This window comes from Vicugna pacos, chromosome 6 (assembly GCF_048564905.1).
Source record: "Vicugna pacos chromosome 6, VicPac4, whole genome shotgun sequence".
Lineage (NCBI taxonomy): Eukaryota > Metazoa > Chordata > Mammalia > Artiodactyla > Camelidae > Vicugna > Vicugna pacos.
Genome location: NC_132992.1, coordinates 4334332 through 4353541, shown reverse-complemented (window position 1 = coordinate 4353541; position 19210 = coordinate 4334332). Strand labels below are relative to the sequence as shown.

Below are 19210 nucleotides of genomic sequence, written 5' to 3'. Positions count from 1 at the left end.
GCAAATGTAAAATTATCAAACTTTTAAATGAAAAATGTTTATGCTGTCTTATCTATTGTCTTTTGTTTGTTATTACAGTTACTGGAATACAAAAGGCCATGTGAATCTTTTTATGACACCATTGAAACCTTTACCCTCTGTGTAGCAACTATATCCACCTCCAAAGAAATGGGTGCAAGATATCAGAATGGCCACTAGCCTTAGTGTCCCAGGTCCTTCCACACCTTCCATCAGACCATCTGATGTTTATGGGGCAATCTAGGGCTGGCAACAGTGAGTTGGGGCTTATTTAGAATTTGCAAGTCTATATACTATGTTTCACAAACACCAAAAAATAAACGGTGTGGTTCCTGGCAAAGAATAGCTGGAAGATAATCTGCCTCTCCCCAAATCTGTCACTTATAAGTAGGCCAACTCTAATTTATGGTTAAAAAAAGGATATAAAACTCAAGCTATGGATTTTTAAAAATACAACTCCCATTAATATGCAGATCTATATTTACAAAGGAAAACTATATATAATACTTTTTATTTCTCCACATTATGCTTTTAAGAAATATCACAACAGAAAAGATTAAATCAAATATCTAAAATAACCCAACATCTACAAACTACACAAATTAGCTATGTTCCAAAGTTACATATACCATGTACGATAAATACCTTTAGATAATATATAGTATCTTTTTGGGTAAAACACAAGCAAATGCATGTCTACTGTTACTACTGCTGACATACTTCACTGAGGTTAATCTCAAAAGGAAGAATGATTACAGAGGAGGACCTGAGGAGAGGTCACTTACTTGTAAATCTGTACTCATCCTCTCGTCTTCTTATTTCTAACTCTAAGAAAGAGGATGAAAATGGCAACATGAAAATATTATATATCTGTTTAGTTTAGGGGAACAAACAAGGAGCATCCCACTTCTTCCCCTCTTCCAAATATATTTTAAGACTATGTTCATTAACTTTTTTTAGCTTTTCACATTATTAACAAATTTATTTGCTAACGCTTTTCTAAATTAAAAAAACCCAAACATGCTTAATGATGGCTGTCCAGTCGCTAATATTCACATTTGTCAAATACAAAGTTGATATTACAAGAAAAGAGTAGTAATAATGTAAGTCTTCAGTAAGAGTTTAAATCCTTCATACTATAAATACCATATACCCATTTGCTTTCCAGCACCTAGAACAGCCTAACTATTGATTTGCTGACTAAAGGAATCAGAAAAAATCATTTTGCTCCATGACTAAACAGTGCTATTGGACCTTACAAAAATGAAGGTTCCAAGTCTTCCATTAGTTATTGTGATTTTCACTTTCTAAAAATAAAGTAACTGATACTACTACATAACTATTTTGCAGTAAGTTCAACCAGTGAACAAGTGTCTTCACTGAGCCAATTAGTTACATATATAGTAGCTACTAAAAGTAATTCAATACGAAAAGTAGTTAGCAGAACTCCTTCAAATTGTAAAAGGATGGGGGGGAGGGTACAGCTCAACTGATAGAGCGCATGCCTAGCATGCATAAGGTCCTGGGTTCAATCCCCAGTACCTCCTCTAAAAATAAATAAATAAACCTAATTACCTACTCCCCCCACAAACAATAAAAAGGCTTTAAATTGTAAAATGATGACTAAAAGAATTTAAAACGATAGGCTGTATGTAGGACTAAGTAAGAAACCATACCTCCTTGACCAAAAAAACCAACCAAACAAAAACACTTCAAATGATTCACATTTTTAAAATAAAATTCTACTAATATAACACACATTACTGTCCATGATACATTGAGATTACACAGTATACTGGTATGTTAGAATCCATCATTAACAAGAATTATACTTTGAATCACTTACAAATTTGCCCTTAACCTTGCACCCTGTAGCTAGGGCCCAAAAAGGAAAGAGTGCTGGATATGTTCTGTAAATTATCATCTCCATATACCTCTGCCTTAGGCAAATTAAATTCTGTATCTTGAACCCAAAAGAGAAGAACACAGAGTTTTACAGAGCACTGCAATGATCCGGTCATGGGGAGCTAGTTGTAGTGAAGTCTACAATTCAAAAATGATGTCTCAATCTGTACCCCCAGTGACTTTCATTTTTCACTAAGACACTTGTTGAGAGATACATTTTACTGTGTGATTAAGAACCCAAGCTCATAAAACTGAAAACAAAAGTTTTAAGAAACAATACTTAACTACAAGTTGTTAAGTACTCTGGTAATTTCTACTCACACTTACTTTCTTTTAAAAATGCTATTGGCAACATACCAAAATGATTTCATGAGCCACTAATGGGAAGTGACCTGCATTTTGAAAAATGTTATACTATACTAAAAGTATTTTAAGACAAAAGCAAGGAGTTGCACTCTAAGCACAGTAATCTCTATTTTGGTCAATTATCAAAACACTAACCTCTAGGAGTTAATGATGTTTGCTTCTCAACCTCTGCTTGCTGTCTCAAATTAGCTGGGATATTATTATATATTCTTTTATAATGATTGTACACAGCAACTGAAAGCACCTTCTTAGCAAATGACTGGCCAACAACGTACTTGTCGAGGTAGTTATAAATCTGAAAAATGATTACATATGAATAATTTACTATGAGCTATCACAAAAATACACATTAAAAAGTCATATACTGAGCACATTTGCTTACAGTTTAAAATTTGAACAAAGACTCATCAAAATGCCAGGGGCATGATACACCAGGTAGCAATGATACAGAGGCCCCAAACCCTAAAGGAACAAAAACACAGTTTATTTGCTCTTTAGCTTAAAAAAATATCACTGTGCTCTTATAGTGTTATGCCAATTTCTATTCTATAAACAATGTCATCAATCCTAATTTTTGAAAGTTAATATTAAAGTCACTTAGAACACCTCCACTTGCCACCACAGGTGTAAAGTTATTATTATTAATGTAAATTACTTTAAAAAATCCTTTCTATACCTTTCACAATCACACAAATAATATTTTTCACAAAGATAATATATAAAATTATCTTTTTCAAAATAGGCAGTATAATAAAAAGTTAAATCACCAGTATAAATGTGTTTTAATACTCACAAACATATAACTTTTTCTCAGATATTCACTTTAAAGCTATGCATTTATCTAAATGGCAATCTAAAAGACTTATTCTTGGCAGAAACTAAAGCTTTATTTGAAACTTGGATACTGCCTACAGCTTCGAACCTGGGGTGAATTTCTTCCAACTTTTAGTAAACAGAAATTAACTGTTAATATTCACTAACTCCTTAAAATAGTTTTTTATTTATTATTTATAAGCAAAAAATTGTTTATTCATTTTCTACAACTTTGACTCAGATGTCTAAAGCCTACGCAAATTCGTGGGGAATATAAAGCTTAACAGCTTTATTTTCTACTATATTATCTTTACACGACAAATTCCTCAGTTGTTGACTGCATGCATTTTATTATGGAGTTTAAAAATTGCCATTCCTCACAAATTATACCCGTGAATTATTAAATCTGCCACAGCACATTTGGAAGTAGAGACAAATACACTAGCATCTAAACAGCAGAAGAAAGCCACACTGAGGCAGACATAGGTGAGAAATAACTAAGTGTGCAACTATCTGATGTATGGCCAGAACAGAGGGCACACAGCCCAGCAGCAGGGCACCTCCTTCTCAGAAAGCGCATGCCAACGACCCAGCGGAGCTGGTGGTACGCTCTGCTGTATTTCACACGGACAAATCACAATCAGTCTGAGACTCCTAGAAAAAGCCCACACCACAAAAGCCAAAGTGCTACACAGGAGAGCCCTGGCACATTGGTCATGAAAAAAACTGCGCGCTTTTATTGTTAGCCTGAAGCTGTTCTACCATAAAGTAGATTAATCTAAGGATGAAAAGCTGCAGGTTGGTATTACAGATTAATAAAAATAAATCCACAGCTGCTCTTTTTTAAGGATATCATTTTAGATTTATTTAGTATTTTCAGAATATGTGCTGCTGAAGTGAGCACTAGATTTATTTAGTATTAATACCACTTTAATCATCATCAACTATATTTCATTATAACTGAATACAGTCATCATGACACGGGAAAACAGCAATGGACTCCGCAACTAAATTTCAAGTATCAAATATCAATAACAATTCAGCAAGGTATAGTCCATATTAAGAACTTATAATACTTATTTAGATACTAGTATTAAGATTTAATGTAAACTGGAGAGAGGGAAGCAATAAAATGTTTTCAAGATAAAATGCGTGTAAGACTGAGCTTGGATGTATACCTTCTTGGGGGGAGGAGGTGGCCTCTGTTGGAACGCCAATTTTACAGCCTCTGCTGCTGATTCAGGTTCTTTAATTACGCTTTTCTTTGAGTCTGCTTCTGATAGCACAACAAAAAAATGATGACATTTTTCACACTTCACAAAACGGGTAGATGCTGTAAAAGAAAGGTCAGCAGAGAAAAATAATTCAAATTGTGTTTAACCTTAAAGATTCACTGAAAATGAAAACCATGTACTTGACAGAATGCTTGCAGTTCACTCCACTAGCCACAATAAACAGCCTAGTTTACACCTAGATAAATGATAAAGATGAGTTCAGATAACTGCATTTTGTTCATTTCAACTAAGTTCTTTCACTTGTAATAGACTTCATCAGAGAAAAGATTGGTTGAAATTCTTTCAACTTCCCCATTCACTAAAGTTAATTTTAAAACTTAATTAAGTTCTAAACTCTAACACTATATTAATTATTTTATTGAAATACTTGAACAAATAAACTGTGAAAAAAGTAAAGTAAATTATTCTATTTTTCCAATATTCTATTACAAAAAAGTATAAACATATACAAAAGTTGAAAGAAAAATCAATTTTAATCCCTAAAAACTATATTCTTAAGGTTCTTTTCAAACCTATAAGCATTTTTAAAACTTTGACTTGGTAAATATATAAAGTCATACCTTCCTTATTTTCAACTTTAACTACTTCACTAATTCCTATTTCTTTGACCTAAAAACCACTAAAAAACAAAATAACAATATTCTCAGTCATACTGAATTATTAATTCAATATTGTATTAGTCATACAGCTTTTGAAAATAACACAAGGGCAGTTAAGTGAAGGTAAAAAGGGTTTCTCAATGCCAAGGCTTCAGCTACAGGCACCCTGTGTTTAAACCAAAGCTGATTTCTTCTTTTCTCTCATTTAGGATTCAGACATATGAACATATATTCTTAAACTTCTCTAAACCTAATCCTATCAATGGTAACCAGGGACCTCAGAAAGCAGCATGGGAAGAGAATCCCATATTAGACTATTAGACTATAGACTATTAACAGATACAGTGCAAAAGATACATAAGAATTAGTCACACGCTGGCAGGTCTACGTAATACATTTTTGGGTTACCTTTGTATAACCTACTAAACAAGTAAAAAAGGCAGAGAAAAAGAATTTTTAAAACTATAGGAATCTCTCTCCTTTGGGAAAACTAAAACTACCTATACACAGATTATAGGAAAAGCTGCATTGGCAAGCACATCTCAATCTTCAAAAAAAAAAAAAATCCAACTTTTTAAAAAACAGACAACGCCACATTAAAACAATAAATTTAACTATTGATTCAGTCAATTTAATTCTTAGATGTCTGTTATTAAACACAAGGCCAGTCAAAAATACATTTTAGACAAATTCCAGTCACAAATTTTAAACTAGACAAGGGATCATTCATGTATTCTATTTATCGATCACCTATTAAAAAAAAAGTGCTTCCCTAAAGAAAAAGATCAAGCTATTCCAAGCACCTCTAATTAACACAAACCCAAATACATTATCACCATTTTCCATCAATGGGAAAGACAGTGGCTTTATTTTATGATAAGGCACCAGCTTATAATTGTTACTGATGGTAAACAGGGCAAGGATTAAAGGGCAGAGAAGCCTCTGATCTAGTTTAGGCTGTGTGACAGGAAAATCTGGCCTAGGAATACAAGAACAAAATATTTCTCTGAAGAAATTAGGTCAAAGGGAAAGAGATTGAACACTGACAAAATAACATTCCTCTTTGCTTAGCTGAAGAGTTGCTTAAATTCTACCTGAATATCTGCAATACACGTTTACACTGAAACATGTTCAACATATACCCAAGTTCAAGGATTCAGTTTCACTGTCAGAAAAACAAACATTGCAATGCATATTTTTTACTCTTAAAACCAAGGAGCAAAATCTAATTCTGTTAAATTATAAGGGGATTTAAAAAAACCTCTTTCCTTTAAACGATTACTACACACATCCTGTATTTCTTTATAAACAGAATACTGATTCCAGTAAACCTGCATGTATAGTATACCAACAACAGAAAGACTACCTTTTTTTAAAATTGAAGTGTAGTTAGTTACCATGTATCAATTTCTGGTGTACAGTATAATGTCCCAATCATACATATATATATTCATTTTCATAAAAGGTTATTATAAGATATTGAATATGGTTCCCTATGCTACACAGAAGAAATCTGTTTATTTTTATATATAGTAGTTAATATTTGCAAGTCTTTAACTGCCAAATTTATCCCTTCCCAACCCTTTCCCCTGGTAACCGTAAGACTGTTTACTTGGTGAGAATGTACATTGGTGCAGCCACTATGGAGGACAGTATGGAGGTTCCTCAAAAAACTAAAAATAGACTTACCACATGATCCAGCAATCCCACTTCTGGACATAAATCCAGAGGGAACTCTAATTCGAAAAGATACATGCACCTCAATGTCCACAGCAGCACTATTTACAATAGTCAAGACATGGAAGCAACCTAAATGTCCATTGACAGATGACTGGATAAAGAAGGTGTGGTGTATCTATATATCCATCCATATATATCCATATATATATAAGGGTCTAGTACTCAGAATATATAAAGAATTCTTATAACTCAACAATAAAAAAAAACCCAATTTAAAAATGGACAAAAAATTTAAAGTCTTTTTTCCAAAGAAGATATACAAAGGGTCAATAAGCACACGAAAAGACGCTTAACATCTTTATTCATTAGGAAACTGTAAACCAAAACCATGATAAAATAACATTTCATATCCCTATGGTGGGGACAATAAAAAAGACATAAATGTTGAAGAGGATGTGGAAAAATTGGAACCCTTCATTAGCTAAGTTGTAAAACAGTACAGCCACAGTGGAAAAGTCTGGCAGTTCCTTAAAAAGCTAAATAAAGAGTTACCATTTTACCCAGCAATTCCATTCCTAAGCATATATGCAAGAAAAGTAAAAACACATGCACACACAAAAACTTATAAACAAATGTCCGTAGTAGCATTATTTATAATAGCCAACAAGCAGAAACAACTCAAATGTCCATCAACTGATGAATGAATAAGCAATGGAATACTATTCAGCCATAAAAAGCGATAAAGTATTGATACATAATATAACACCGATCACCTTGAAAACACACTAAGTGAAAAAAGCCAGACATAAAATGTCACATAATGTATAATTCTATTTATGTGAAATATCCAGAATAGACAAATCCATAGAGACTGCAAGTAGGTTAATGGTTGCCAAGACGGGGAAGGGGAAAGGTGGAAAGTGACTGCCAAGGGGTATGGGGTTTCTTTCTGGGGTGATGAAAATGTCTTGGAATTAGATACTGGTGATGATTGTACAACTTCATGAATATACTAAAAACTCTGCAACATACCCTTTGAAAGGGTGAACTGTATGATATACGAATGATAGCTCAATAAAAAATTAAAAATTTAAAAAAGGAAAGGACTAGACTTGTATGTATTAACATACTTGCTCTCAAAACATTGCTGAATTGAAAAAAGCAATCTGCAAAAATATGGACACTATTAAATCACTTATGCTTCTTAAAAGTTACATGTTTGATGAAGATACATAACAGAAATATATTTTTAGCATTACCTATAACGGTCTACTTTTTTAACAAAGGGAGATATACACATGTATTTCTCAGGTAATTAAAAATAATTTTAAATGATGAAAAAGTAGATAATTACCTAAACAGGCCTAAACAAAAGATTACAAAGGACCAAAAAGCATATAAAAAGATGTTTATGAAGTAATAACTAAAGAGATGCAGATTCAAACAAAACTCTTTAGAACTAGGATGACCCAATTTTCAATGAGCAGACACAGAAGATCCTCAGTATTCAAAAGGGACGTATTCTGAAGAGACTTTTATTATGGACCAGCAAAACCAAGGGAAGAGGGCCTCAACTCACTGTTGGGGTCTCCTACTCCTGCGTAGCAAAGCTCCAGACGACAGGGACAGTGTCATGCTCATCTGTGTATGGTCTCAGCTGAGTGCCGTCTGACTTAACCGGTATTTGCTTACTAAATTATGTATAAGTATGTACTCTTCTTTTACTCTTTTCTTCCACATTCTCTACTCCCACATCCCCCTCCCTAATTAGAATTCCAAACAGCCTTGAGTTGATTAGATAACACTAAACTATAGTGTTTTCCACAGTTGGTCTCGTTAAACATCAGATTCTAGGACCCCATCCAACATCTAGATAATCTATTTAAATTTTTTATTTAAGTATAGTCAGTTTCCAATGGTGCATCAATTTCTGGTGTACAGCATAATGTTTCAGTCATACATGTAACATACCTATAATCATTTTCAAACATTTAGATAATCTTAATGGGAAGGTGGGAATCTGTATGTTTAACAATCACCCTCACTGACTTATTCAATCTGGTAAGTTTTGAAAACATTGTATAAGAGAAAAATTTAATCTCAGGAAGAGCTAGTTTATCCCGAAAGAATTCCAGCTGGTAGAAAGGTATCACTTAGGAATTTCTGAATAGGAAAGGAACTTCTAAACAGGAAATCTTCACTGCTCTGTGACCTTGGGATAAGTTACTGAAACTTATTCAATCTCAGCTTCTTCATTTATAAAAATGAGGATATTCTCTGTCCTAACGAAAATAAGATTGCAAGAATAAAATTACATATACTGGCATTTATTAAATGTTAGTTTCTTTCCTTTTCTACTCCAAGAAGAGTAGAATTATAGGCCTAATAAAGGTGGAAATCTTTCTTTGGGGAAAAAAAAGAGGAAAATTTCTTGATTAAAATAAATGCAACACAACAGTGCCAATATGAACTGAGCAATCCTCAGACTTATTAGAATTTTATTATATAACATGAAATTTGTTAATAGCAAATGTTATTTAGAAATTGTATCATCCAGGTCTACTACTTTCATTTTATGCTGCAATCCAAATTAATTTTCATTCAGATTGATTATTCTCTTTGATCTCCTACTAGGCACAGCCACAAAGAGAACCTCAACATTCCAGCTACAGAATGGAAACATTTTAAAAGTCTCTTCAAAACTGTAACGACATGCTACTTGTAACACTTTTCCATATAGTGACCAACTAATATTAATGATAAATGTGAAACTGTAACTGAAGTCTCAATATTTGGGTTAGAATACAAAGAATCCTCTCCAACTAATCATTAGAAACCAAAACTTATGCCAAACCTGACCATCAACCTTTTCACAATTGGAGTGTATTGCATGTATCATGCTGACACAGTAGTGCAAAGTACTCTTGAATCATTACCATTAACCCTAATCATTTAGGAAATAAGTTATCTGATTCATCAAATATCAGCAGTAGCAGTAGCATTAGCATCTCTGCAATTCAAAAAGAGTCACTGACACTAACAGCAAAAATAGACCTGTTGATTTCTTCCTTCTCTAGTGTTTAAATCACTAATCACTATCAGAGACTTCCTAAAATTGAGGGCTTAGCTCCCCTGATTAGTACACAGAGATGGAAAATACCTTCGTATTTGAATGCCTGACTTCTCTAGCTATATGAGATGCTTAATAGGTATTTGAAGAATGAAGTAATAAATACAAAATAAATAAGCCTTGCTTCTCCTACAGCTTAATGGTTACTACATAAAAACTCACAAAATCCAAATTTTATATAAACATATGTAAGTAAAATAAAGAAGTAAGTAGTTTTCTTAAATTTTCTCTTACACGATAGTACAAAGTATTACTAACTAGTCTTGGGGATTTTTAGTATCTGGTGAACATAACAGAGTCATGTAAGCTCAGGAAGAAAATAATTCTGGTTTATATAATTTGTATATTTCTACACAATTAACAATTTATATAAAAGGCAGGGAAAAAAATAACAGTAGAAGTAATACTTACACACGAAAGTCTCTACATGCGTGCATAAGTCGCCACATTTAGGACAGCGAAGCTGGTTTCCACCTTTCCCAGAATTCCCAGAGCCTGATTTCTTACTGCTTCCCTCACTTGCTGATTTCTAACATTTGTGGAAGAGAAAAAAATAAAGTGTCAATTATTACTTTCAGGCAACCACCATATAACTCAAATATAAACTCTACTGTTTATAATCAATCTTCTAATTTTTACAGTTTCTAGAATAGAATTATTAGTATAATTTATATCTCTATGATCACTGGTTATAAAAAAATATAATTTCTAGTAAACACATATTTGCAGTACTCCTTCTTTCCATGGTATATGCCAGAGTGCATAACAATTAGTTTTCTTTCAATGACAATCAATAAGCTCTAGGGAAGAAAGTTACTATACGTAAAAAGCTACATTTTAAAGAAATTGAATCAGGAGTTATTATCATGGCAAGTAGTGATTTAACTTTCTTGAATCCAACTTTTGTCATCTCTAAAATAGGGATAATTTTACCTACTTCAGAGTCATTTTTAGAATTAAGTGTGGGTATGAAATCACCTAGCATTTTGTCTCTCACACATATTATTAACTCAAGTGTTAGTCAAATTCACATAATTTAAAAAAACCTGATAATTCACTGACCCAATACAATCACCAATCGCCTGCTTGCTAGCTAGAGAGCATCCCAACATTAAGTCATACAGATATTCAAGAGTTTCAGGTAGAGGATGAAGCAAGGCTAATACTAGCCTGAGTTTTGAGAGCTGTGTGGAAGCAGAAAATGATGGCTATTCCTAATCCAACTATCACAGACTGACTACATAGAGATTATTTAATGAAGCTTCTTTACTGCTTTGGGGTGTTAGAAATTTTAACTACTGCTTACTAAGTGCAATGCTTATCAAACTACTTTATGGTTCAGACTGAAACACAAAATAAAATTACATAAAATTTTTTAGATCATTTTATTTATTTCACATTTCCTACAGAAAACATATAAACCAACAAAATACAGAGTACTATTACTATAATCAATTGTTTAAATGAGGGAAGTCAAATATATGTATTTGTTAAATAAATAAAGACAAATACCAATAAAGATAAAATACCTTATTTCCATCTCCAGAGCCATCTTTACTCATTCCATCTTTTGAGGCAAAGTATGCTGGTGTTTCTGTAAAGGCTCTAAAAGGAGCTCTTCGTAGAAGCTGAGTTTCAAAGGCCCCAAGCCTTCCTAAGATGGGTATATGAATGCGACCACAAGAAATACCTGAAAAGATGATGAAATTTATTTAGTTCACACATCAAATATTAACATGCCTTCAATATGTCCCCTGGAAACAAAAATTCCTTAAGCATAGAGGAGGTTGAAAAAGCTATAGTTTTCACAGCAGTAGTACAAACTGGTAACACCATCCTCAAAAATAGGCCAGACCTGTGCTTTGGAAGTGAGGAGTGACCACCCAGGTCAGAACAATGAGTGGCTCTTCCAAAGTCTGAGAGATAAGTAGTTCAGTATCTATCTCATCTGCAGGGGAAAAAGACCATTTATGTCCTATATTCTTATACTTCTTATATTATTTCTATCAATGAGAGTAAACAATTGAACTCTTATTTGTCTCTTTGGTTATATGGGGATAATATCTGCAACAGTGGCAACAAATTTCAAATGTTCCTTGAAAAGTTATGTGCTGTTCATTAAAACACATGTTTAAATGAAGTATTTCAATCCTATAGAAAAAATAAATGCAATTCAATAAAACAGACTGTGTAACCACTATCCTGCTTTCAAACATGTTAACCTTTTGCCATATTTGAAGTTAAAATTCTTAAAAAGGATATAGGTTGATCACTGACTTAGCTGGAAGACTTTTTTTGTAAAGGACCAGGATAGTAAGTATTTTCAGCTTTGTGGCCATGTATGTAGTCTCAGTCTCAACTACTCTCTCTGTAACCTGAAAGTAAATGTAAACAACATGTAAGCAAATGAGTGTGGCCAGATTTGGTTCACAGAGTCGCTGTTTGCTGACCCCTGCTTTTTCTCTACAAATGCAAAATAAGCCCCCAAATAAATTACAGTCAATGGCAAAAAAGCCATACTATATACTGTGAGGCAGCGTTTCCCAAACTGTGTCTTTAAAAGAATGTTCTCTACACAAGAAAATTGATGGTTGTAGGTTAAACAAAATTCCATAGATTTCAGTATTGTAGGGTTACTCAGAACCTTGCATAAGCTAAAGTACATTAATGAATCGCCAAGAAGGAAATTTCCAAGCAGTTTACCTGAGTGCTGTTAGAAGGTAATAAACAAGCAAAAGTGGGGAGGGGTAAAGTTAATAGTTAAATAAATTTAAGAAACTGATTCTGCCTCTCTCATTTTATTCCCTGCAAAATTCTCAACTCAGGATTTAAATTTTTATTTCTACACCTATTAAGAGCTTTTAAGAGATCATGCACATATGTATATACTGTATCCAAATGCAAAAACTGGTTTAAAGTTATGTACTTCAAATAATTCAAAAACAGTTGCTTAGCTATATAATTCGCTGTTTTGCTAACTTCCATTTTCCAACACAATTCTGGACACTGTTAGAACAACTAGTTTATTTATTTACTTATCATGGTAAGCCATCTCCAGTTTCACAAAGTACAAAAATGAAGCCACCAAACTACTTAGGAAAGATACAAATAAGAGGAAGCAAACTGTCTCATTTCTAAATAAATTTACAAAGAACACCAAAAAAGGATTAAGGTTTATGACTGACACCCTGGCCCCAATCCGAAGACTGCAAAATTTTGCTTAACACTACTAAGTTTAAATATTAATGAGGAAAAAAAAAACTGCATTTGATGTTTTCCTACTAAGCAATGTTTTCAAAAGACAATTCAAATTTTCTCAAGTATAACATTTCCATTTCTTACAGCAAATGATGATAGCCATTACTCTCATTAGAATGAGATCTAAGGTAGTTCACAAATTTGAAGCTTAACATTAATGTTTTTCCAAGGACATATTGTGATTTAAAGACTGTCAATCTAAAAAGCAAGTCAAAAAAAAAAAAGTAATAGGGAAGAGGGACAGATAAAATCAAGAATGTTCAAAAACATCCGTAGTAAATTTATATCAAAGGCAGCATGATACAATAAATAATTATAATCTATGTAACAAGTGTTACCTTTTAATTGAACCACTACAATGTATTCACAAAGAAAACTACAATTATAACAAGCTTTATGTGAGGTTATTTGTACTTGGATTATTTAGAACAATACTTAGCCCTGAAATTATCACATACAATGTTTTAGCACCACCTACAATAAAATACACTTTTTAAAATAGTGTTCAACAATACACAGCATCTAGTATTATTAGAAAATAAGCTAAAAGGTAATTATCTTTGGGAATTTAATAAGAGAAATAAAAATTACGAGCATGATCCTTTTAACATCTACTTTATAGAAAGAAAAGTTAAGTCCTTCACCTCAAATAACAAGTAATGTATGAAGCCAACGCAACCATACAGTCATCACAGAAAATACTATCTAAAAATGTTCATGTCATTGAAACTTCTAAATTTAAGAACTTCTTTGCTCGCCCTGCTGGTATGGTACTGTAGTGCTATTTTAACATTCTATAATCTATGGGCTATACTAACAAGATGCTATAAATACTAAACCATCGGTTCCCAAACTTGGGCATGCATTAGAATCACCTTGAGGGCTTGTTAAAGCACAGACTACAGGGGATCTTCCCTGGTTCTGATTCAGAAGGTATGAGGTGGGACCCAAGAATGGATTTCTAACAAGATTCCAGGTAATCATGCTGCTGCTGGTCTTGGGACCACACTTTTTAAAGCTACTTTACTTAAAAAAAATGAACAGTCATTCACTAATCGTCTGACATCCTCATTTATTATTATTTATTATATTATAGAAATCATTGCATGAAGCCAATCAGGAGTTTTTAAACCCTTTTTGTGCCATGAACCCCTTTGCCAGACTGGTGAAGCCTATTCAGAATAATGTTTTTAAATGTATAGAATAAAATACATAACAAAGGAAACCAATTATACTGAAGAAGTTATCAAAATATTATAAAAATATGCTTCTTAACTACCAAGATTATATAAGATCTAACAGCTTTTTAAATAAGTACCATGATTTCAAAGTAGTGGCAAATATAAACAATATTTTGAGATATCAGCAAAACAAAGCACCCTAAAAGCCAAAAAAGGGAAGTATTTCTGTAAAGTATATTTCAAAAGACTACTTGGCAACAACGACAGAAGACAGTTAAAAATTTAAACCATTTACAAAACTTTTGTCATATGAATAAAGCTCTGAGCTTCAGAGCAGCTGTTTTTAAAAAAAAATGTATTAGAATAAGGTACAATGATTTTAGGACTATTGAAAACTAGAAGAGTTAGCTCACAGCAAAAAAAAAAACTGACAATGAATATATGTATGTTCATGTATAACTGAAAAATTGTGCTGTACACTGGAATTTGATACAACATTATAAAATGACTGTAACTCAACAAAAAATGTAAAAAAAAAACTAGAAGAGTAATTTTTTCTATTTTTAAGTATTTGACTTCTTATATTCAATCTTGAACTAAGCATTCTCCAAAAATATACAAATGATTCAGCTTAAAAGATAAACCTATCTTTAACTTGCATTTTAGAAATACAGCAAAAGAACTAATGAAAATTAAAAATTAGCTATTTGTAGTGACAATAGTTAAGTATATAATAACTGATGAAATGGCAAATCAGGTTAAATGCTCACTTGAACACTTGGCCTCTAACCTCTAACATAAATTGGAAAAAAAATTCAACAAAAACTCACAAACAATACTGGCAACTTACTAGATGCTTACTGCTTTTTAACAATCTCAGATTTTCATTTTATGCCCAAGTTACTGTCTCAAGAATTCTGAATACTTCTTAATAAAGAAAAATAATATCACTACTATGAGCGCTTTCCTCAAGTTTAAAAATGCTGGATAGGTTTTCACCAAGAAAAGAGAAATGTTGATTAGGAAATAGTCTGCAATTCCAGAAATAAAGATCCTCTAACATTTACACACTTTGTCTTATTTAATTTGTACTGGACTTAACTACAAGAGAGGGAAAGGGAGAGAGGGAGATAGTGAGGGAGGGAGGTAACTAAAATCTAACTAAAAACTATTAAGGTAAGCAGATTATGTAACTCTCATAAAAATTATGGACGCCAACCAACATGTTTGAGCATCTTCAATCTTCATTTGCATCCACATGAGGTGACACCATTGCAAATGGACAAGGACAGAAAGCATCCAGAAATCAAGGGAGTTACACAGGATCCCAAAATTCTTGCAGCCAAATTCAGACCTAGTCACTTGGAAATGCAATCAAGCATTTCTGAATATACATATTTAGACTGCAAACTGTTATATACGCAAAGCACATTTTTAAAACTATACATCAATATTGAAAGCCACAATTCAAGTAGAAAAAAATTTTTAAATTTTTACTTTACTGTAGGTTTCATATTCAAAGAGAATAGTGAGGAGAACTACATTAAATTGGATACATACAGCCCATCAGGAAAAGAAAATTGGTTCAGTGTCTAGTACAACAATTTAGCAAATAATCTTTCAAAATACTGTTAAAAATTTTTAAAGTCTAACATGACAGACAAGCCAACAGAAACAGAGAATACCACTGTATTTCAGAGCTCTGAAATATCCCCTTTTATTCTTAATCCATTGTGTAATTTCCTATTAGAAGACTACATTAATGAAATTCTTATTTGTTTAAATTAACGTTGCTGAAATTGTTAACTCTACTGTTTATAAGAATAATAAACTAAAGTTCAATTCTGATTTTTCTATCTTTCATCTTTCTTCCTCTTTTTTGGAATCCTAAGGAAAAAGAACCATCCTGGAGGTTCTTAAACCCTTAAAGAAAATATCTCTATATTCTTGTAGATTCACATATACTTTTAGAGTTTCTACCATGGAAAAACATTTCATGTAATTAAGCCTTGGTAAAGTCTTTGTTTTTTGGTTTTGTTTTTTAAGTTTTTTTTTAATTGAAGTATAATCAGTTTACAATGTGTCAATTTCTGGTGTACAGCACAATGCTTCAGTCATATAGGAACATACATATATTCATTTTCATATTCTTTTAAACCATAATTACTACAAGATATTGAATATAGTTCCCTATGCTATACAGTATAAACTTGTTTTATCTCTTTAATATATACCAGTCAGTATCTGTAGATCGCAAACTCCAAATTTATCCCTTCCCATCCTCTTCCCCTCTGGTAGCCATAAGTTTGTTTTCTATGTCTGTGAGTCTGTTTCTGTTTTATAATTAAGTTCACTTGTCTTTTTTTTTTTTAGATTCCACATATGAGTGATATCATGTGGTATTTTTCTTTCTCTTTCTGGCTTACTTCGCTTAGAATGACATTCTCCAGGGCCATCCATGTTGCTGCAAATGGCATTATTTTACTGTTTTTTATGGCTGAGTAGTATTCCATTGTATAAATACACCACAACTTCTTTATCCAGTCATCTGTCGATCGACATGTAGGTTGTTTTCGTGTCTTGGCTATTGTAAACAGTGCTGCTTTGAACTTTGGGAGGCAGGTGTCTTTCTGAATTAAGGTTCCCTCTGGATACATGCCCAGAAGTGGGACTACTGGATCATACGGTAAGTCTATTTTCAGCCTTTTGAGGAATCTCCATACTGTTTTCCACAATGGCTGCACCAAACTGCATTCCCACCAGCCTTGGAAAAGTCTTAAATCAATGTGAAAGCTAGTCGCTGTTTTAATATTATGTAAAAATATTAAATTCTATAGTGATATTGGGTAATGTCTCATATTTTAAGCTTAATTTACTCCTTTACAGTGGAAGTTACGGCTTGTTGTTTCTGAAAACCTCTAGCCAACTTATATTAACAGAAAAACAAATAGGTAATTCCCAAATAAGCCATTAATTTATGTTTATCTACCTAACGATAGATTTAATTTTTAAAGCAGCAGTTGTTTTGAAAAGAAAAATAAAGAAATAACTGCACGCCTCTTATAATTCAGTTTTCAGGGACAAATGATAGGAAGAGATGAAGAGCTTTGTCAAAGAAGTCTTTCCTGGCCAAAGAGAACACACATATACCTTATAAACGACCAGAAACTGTACTGTCAACTCCACTAGATGTAAACTCGAAGGTGAGGACTTGCTCACCGCTCCCTCTCCAGCACTAAAACAGGACCTGACACATAGTAGATTCTCAACAAATATGTCAAATAACTTAATTTAAACATCTGTCACTTTCAAGAGTTTGCAACTCAAATTCCTGGAACAGGGACAGCTACTTGCTCAGGTTTAACAGTGTCTTGGGACTAAATTCACTCCTTTATATTTATGTACCATTTTACAAAATGCTTCTGCCCACACTACTTCTTTTAATCCCTCTTTGTGAAATAACTATCAGAAAATACACATTTAGTAAACGGTAAGGATTTTACAATAAAGCAAAAAACTGGAAAAGGTGTTTTTTCATCCAGAGGGCATAAGCGGATAATTCAAAATGAAACGAATTTGTCTACAAGTTAGTGATTCTAACAGGATCTGGCCTCTGATATTCATAGATTTAGGGAAAAGAAAAATGGTTTCTTTTCCGGAATCTCTTGGCTGGGGTGCCACTCTTGCACATATCCTGATAAACAGAAACGTAAACAAGCGCCACCCTTAAAAAAACTATTTGGGACTGTCAAGTTAGGAAAACCGGCAAACGACTGCTGAGACACCGAAGTATTTCAGAAACAACTTCTGCGGGAATTCCATTTCCTCGGGCGCTTTTCTGCGGGTCCCGACAAGTACTGCGAGTCCCCTTTCTGTCCCGGCATAAGCGGCCGCACAATGACTGTGTGACACGGCGGGTCCCGCGCGGCCTGCGTCCGGGACGGCCGGCTCCGCGCCCCGCTGCCCCGAGGGACCCCCAACAGTGGCAGCCCCTCAGCCGAGCCCTTCCCCCAGCCCTCCGCAGGCCCGAGGGGAACCCTGCCGGGCTCCGGAAGAGGAGCCGCAGGCAGGGCAGGCGGCAGCCCCCGGCGGAGCTCCGAGTGGGGTCTGGGGACACTTTTTAACGAACGGAGCATTTCGTGCCTCTTTAGGGGTTTCTGCGAAGCGACCCCATTCTAGCCCCAAAGTCAGAAGGCCTGAAAGCACGCGGGCGGAGGAGCACAGGGGGTTCACCTCAAATTTGAGAAACAGCTGCTCCAGCGGTTGGCAGAGCCCCATCCCAAGGGGGAAAGGGCGGGGAGGAAGCGAAACGCCATGCATCCCCTCACACCCCGGAGATGGTATAGGCCTCTTGCCCTCCCCGCGGTCCCCACCGTCGGCCGGGACCCTCCGGGTCAATGGCTCACGTGAGGGACTACTTCGTTACCTCTTTGCGCGGAAGCGAGCGAGGAGCTGATGAGACGCGCGGCAGTCGCGCCGCAAGTACAGGCGCCGCAGCCGGACATCTCCGCGGGGCCTAGGCCGGGGCTTCGCCCCCTGCTGCCCTCCGGGTCTCAGCGGTCGACTCCTACTCGCAGGTTCTCTGGCTTGGTTCCAGAACCTCCTGCCGGCTCTAGGCCCAGTACAGAGTTCACGCGCCTGGCAGCAAGGCCTTCGCGCTCTTAGTGCCCCACTGCCGTCTACTCAATAGACACCTAGCCCCCCCACCCTCCCCCTACTCCTCCCCCCGCCCCCCTCCCCGCCTATCGGGCCCAGGAGCGTGCGCGCGCCTGCGTCGTAGGGCTAGGGAGGGGGCGTGGGCACGCGCGGCGTGTGCGTGCGTGAGACACCGATGTGCGCCGCGGGAAAGGGGGCGGCGACCTGGGCTCCAATGAGCGCGCTAAGGCGGACGGCCGACCCCAACTGGAGAACTACAAGTCCCTGCATACAATTCTTTAGTTCCTTTAAGCCTAGTGTTGAAAAGTT

The 19210-nt window shown here is 34.9% G+C and overlaps 1 protein-coding gene across 3 annotated transcripts in view; it reads right to left on the bottom strand.

Annotated features, from left to right (window-relative positions):
* Positions 1 to 18944, bottom strand: part of CLPX (caseinolytic mitochondrial matrix peptidase chaperone subunit X) — a 33796-nt gene extending 14852 nt beyond the window's left edge. The window contains exons 1-6 of one of the 3 annotated variants that reach the window (XM_006209601.4): positions 18672 to 18944; positions 11336 to 11496; positions 10218 to 10335; positions 4281 to 4435; positions 2425 to 2584; positions 804 to 845 (exon numbers count right to left, since the gene is read on the bottom strand). In XM_006209601.4, the coding sequence (XP_006209663.1) occupies positions 804 to 845; positions 2425 to 2584; positions 4281 to 4435; positions 10218 to 10335; positions 11336 to 11496; positions 18672 to 18750 (715 nt within the window). In that variant the 5' untranslated portion in view covers positions 18751 to 18944. Of the gene's footprint in view, positions 1 to 803; positions 846 to 2424; positions 2585 to 4280; positions 4436 to 10217; positions 10336 to 11335; positions 11497 to 18478; positions 18618 to 18671 lie in introns of those variants that run through there. The other 2 variants (XM_072962222.1, XM_015243853.3) reach the window with 2 other exon arrangements.
* Between the last annotated feature and the right edge of the window lie 266 nt (positions 18945 to 19210).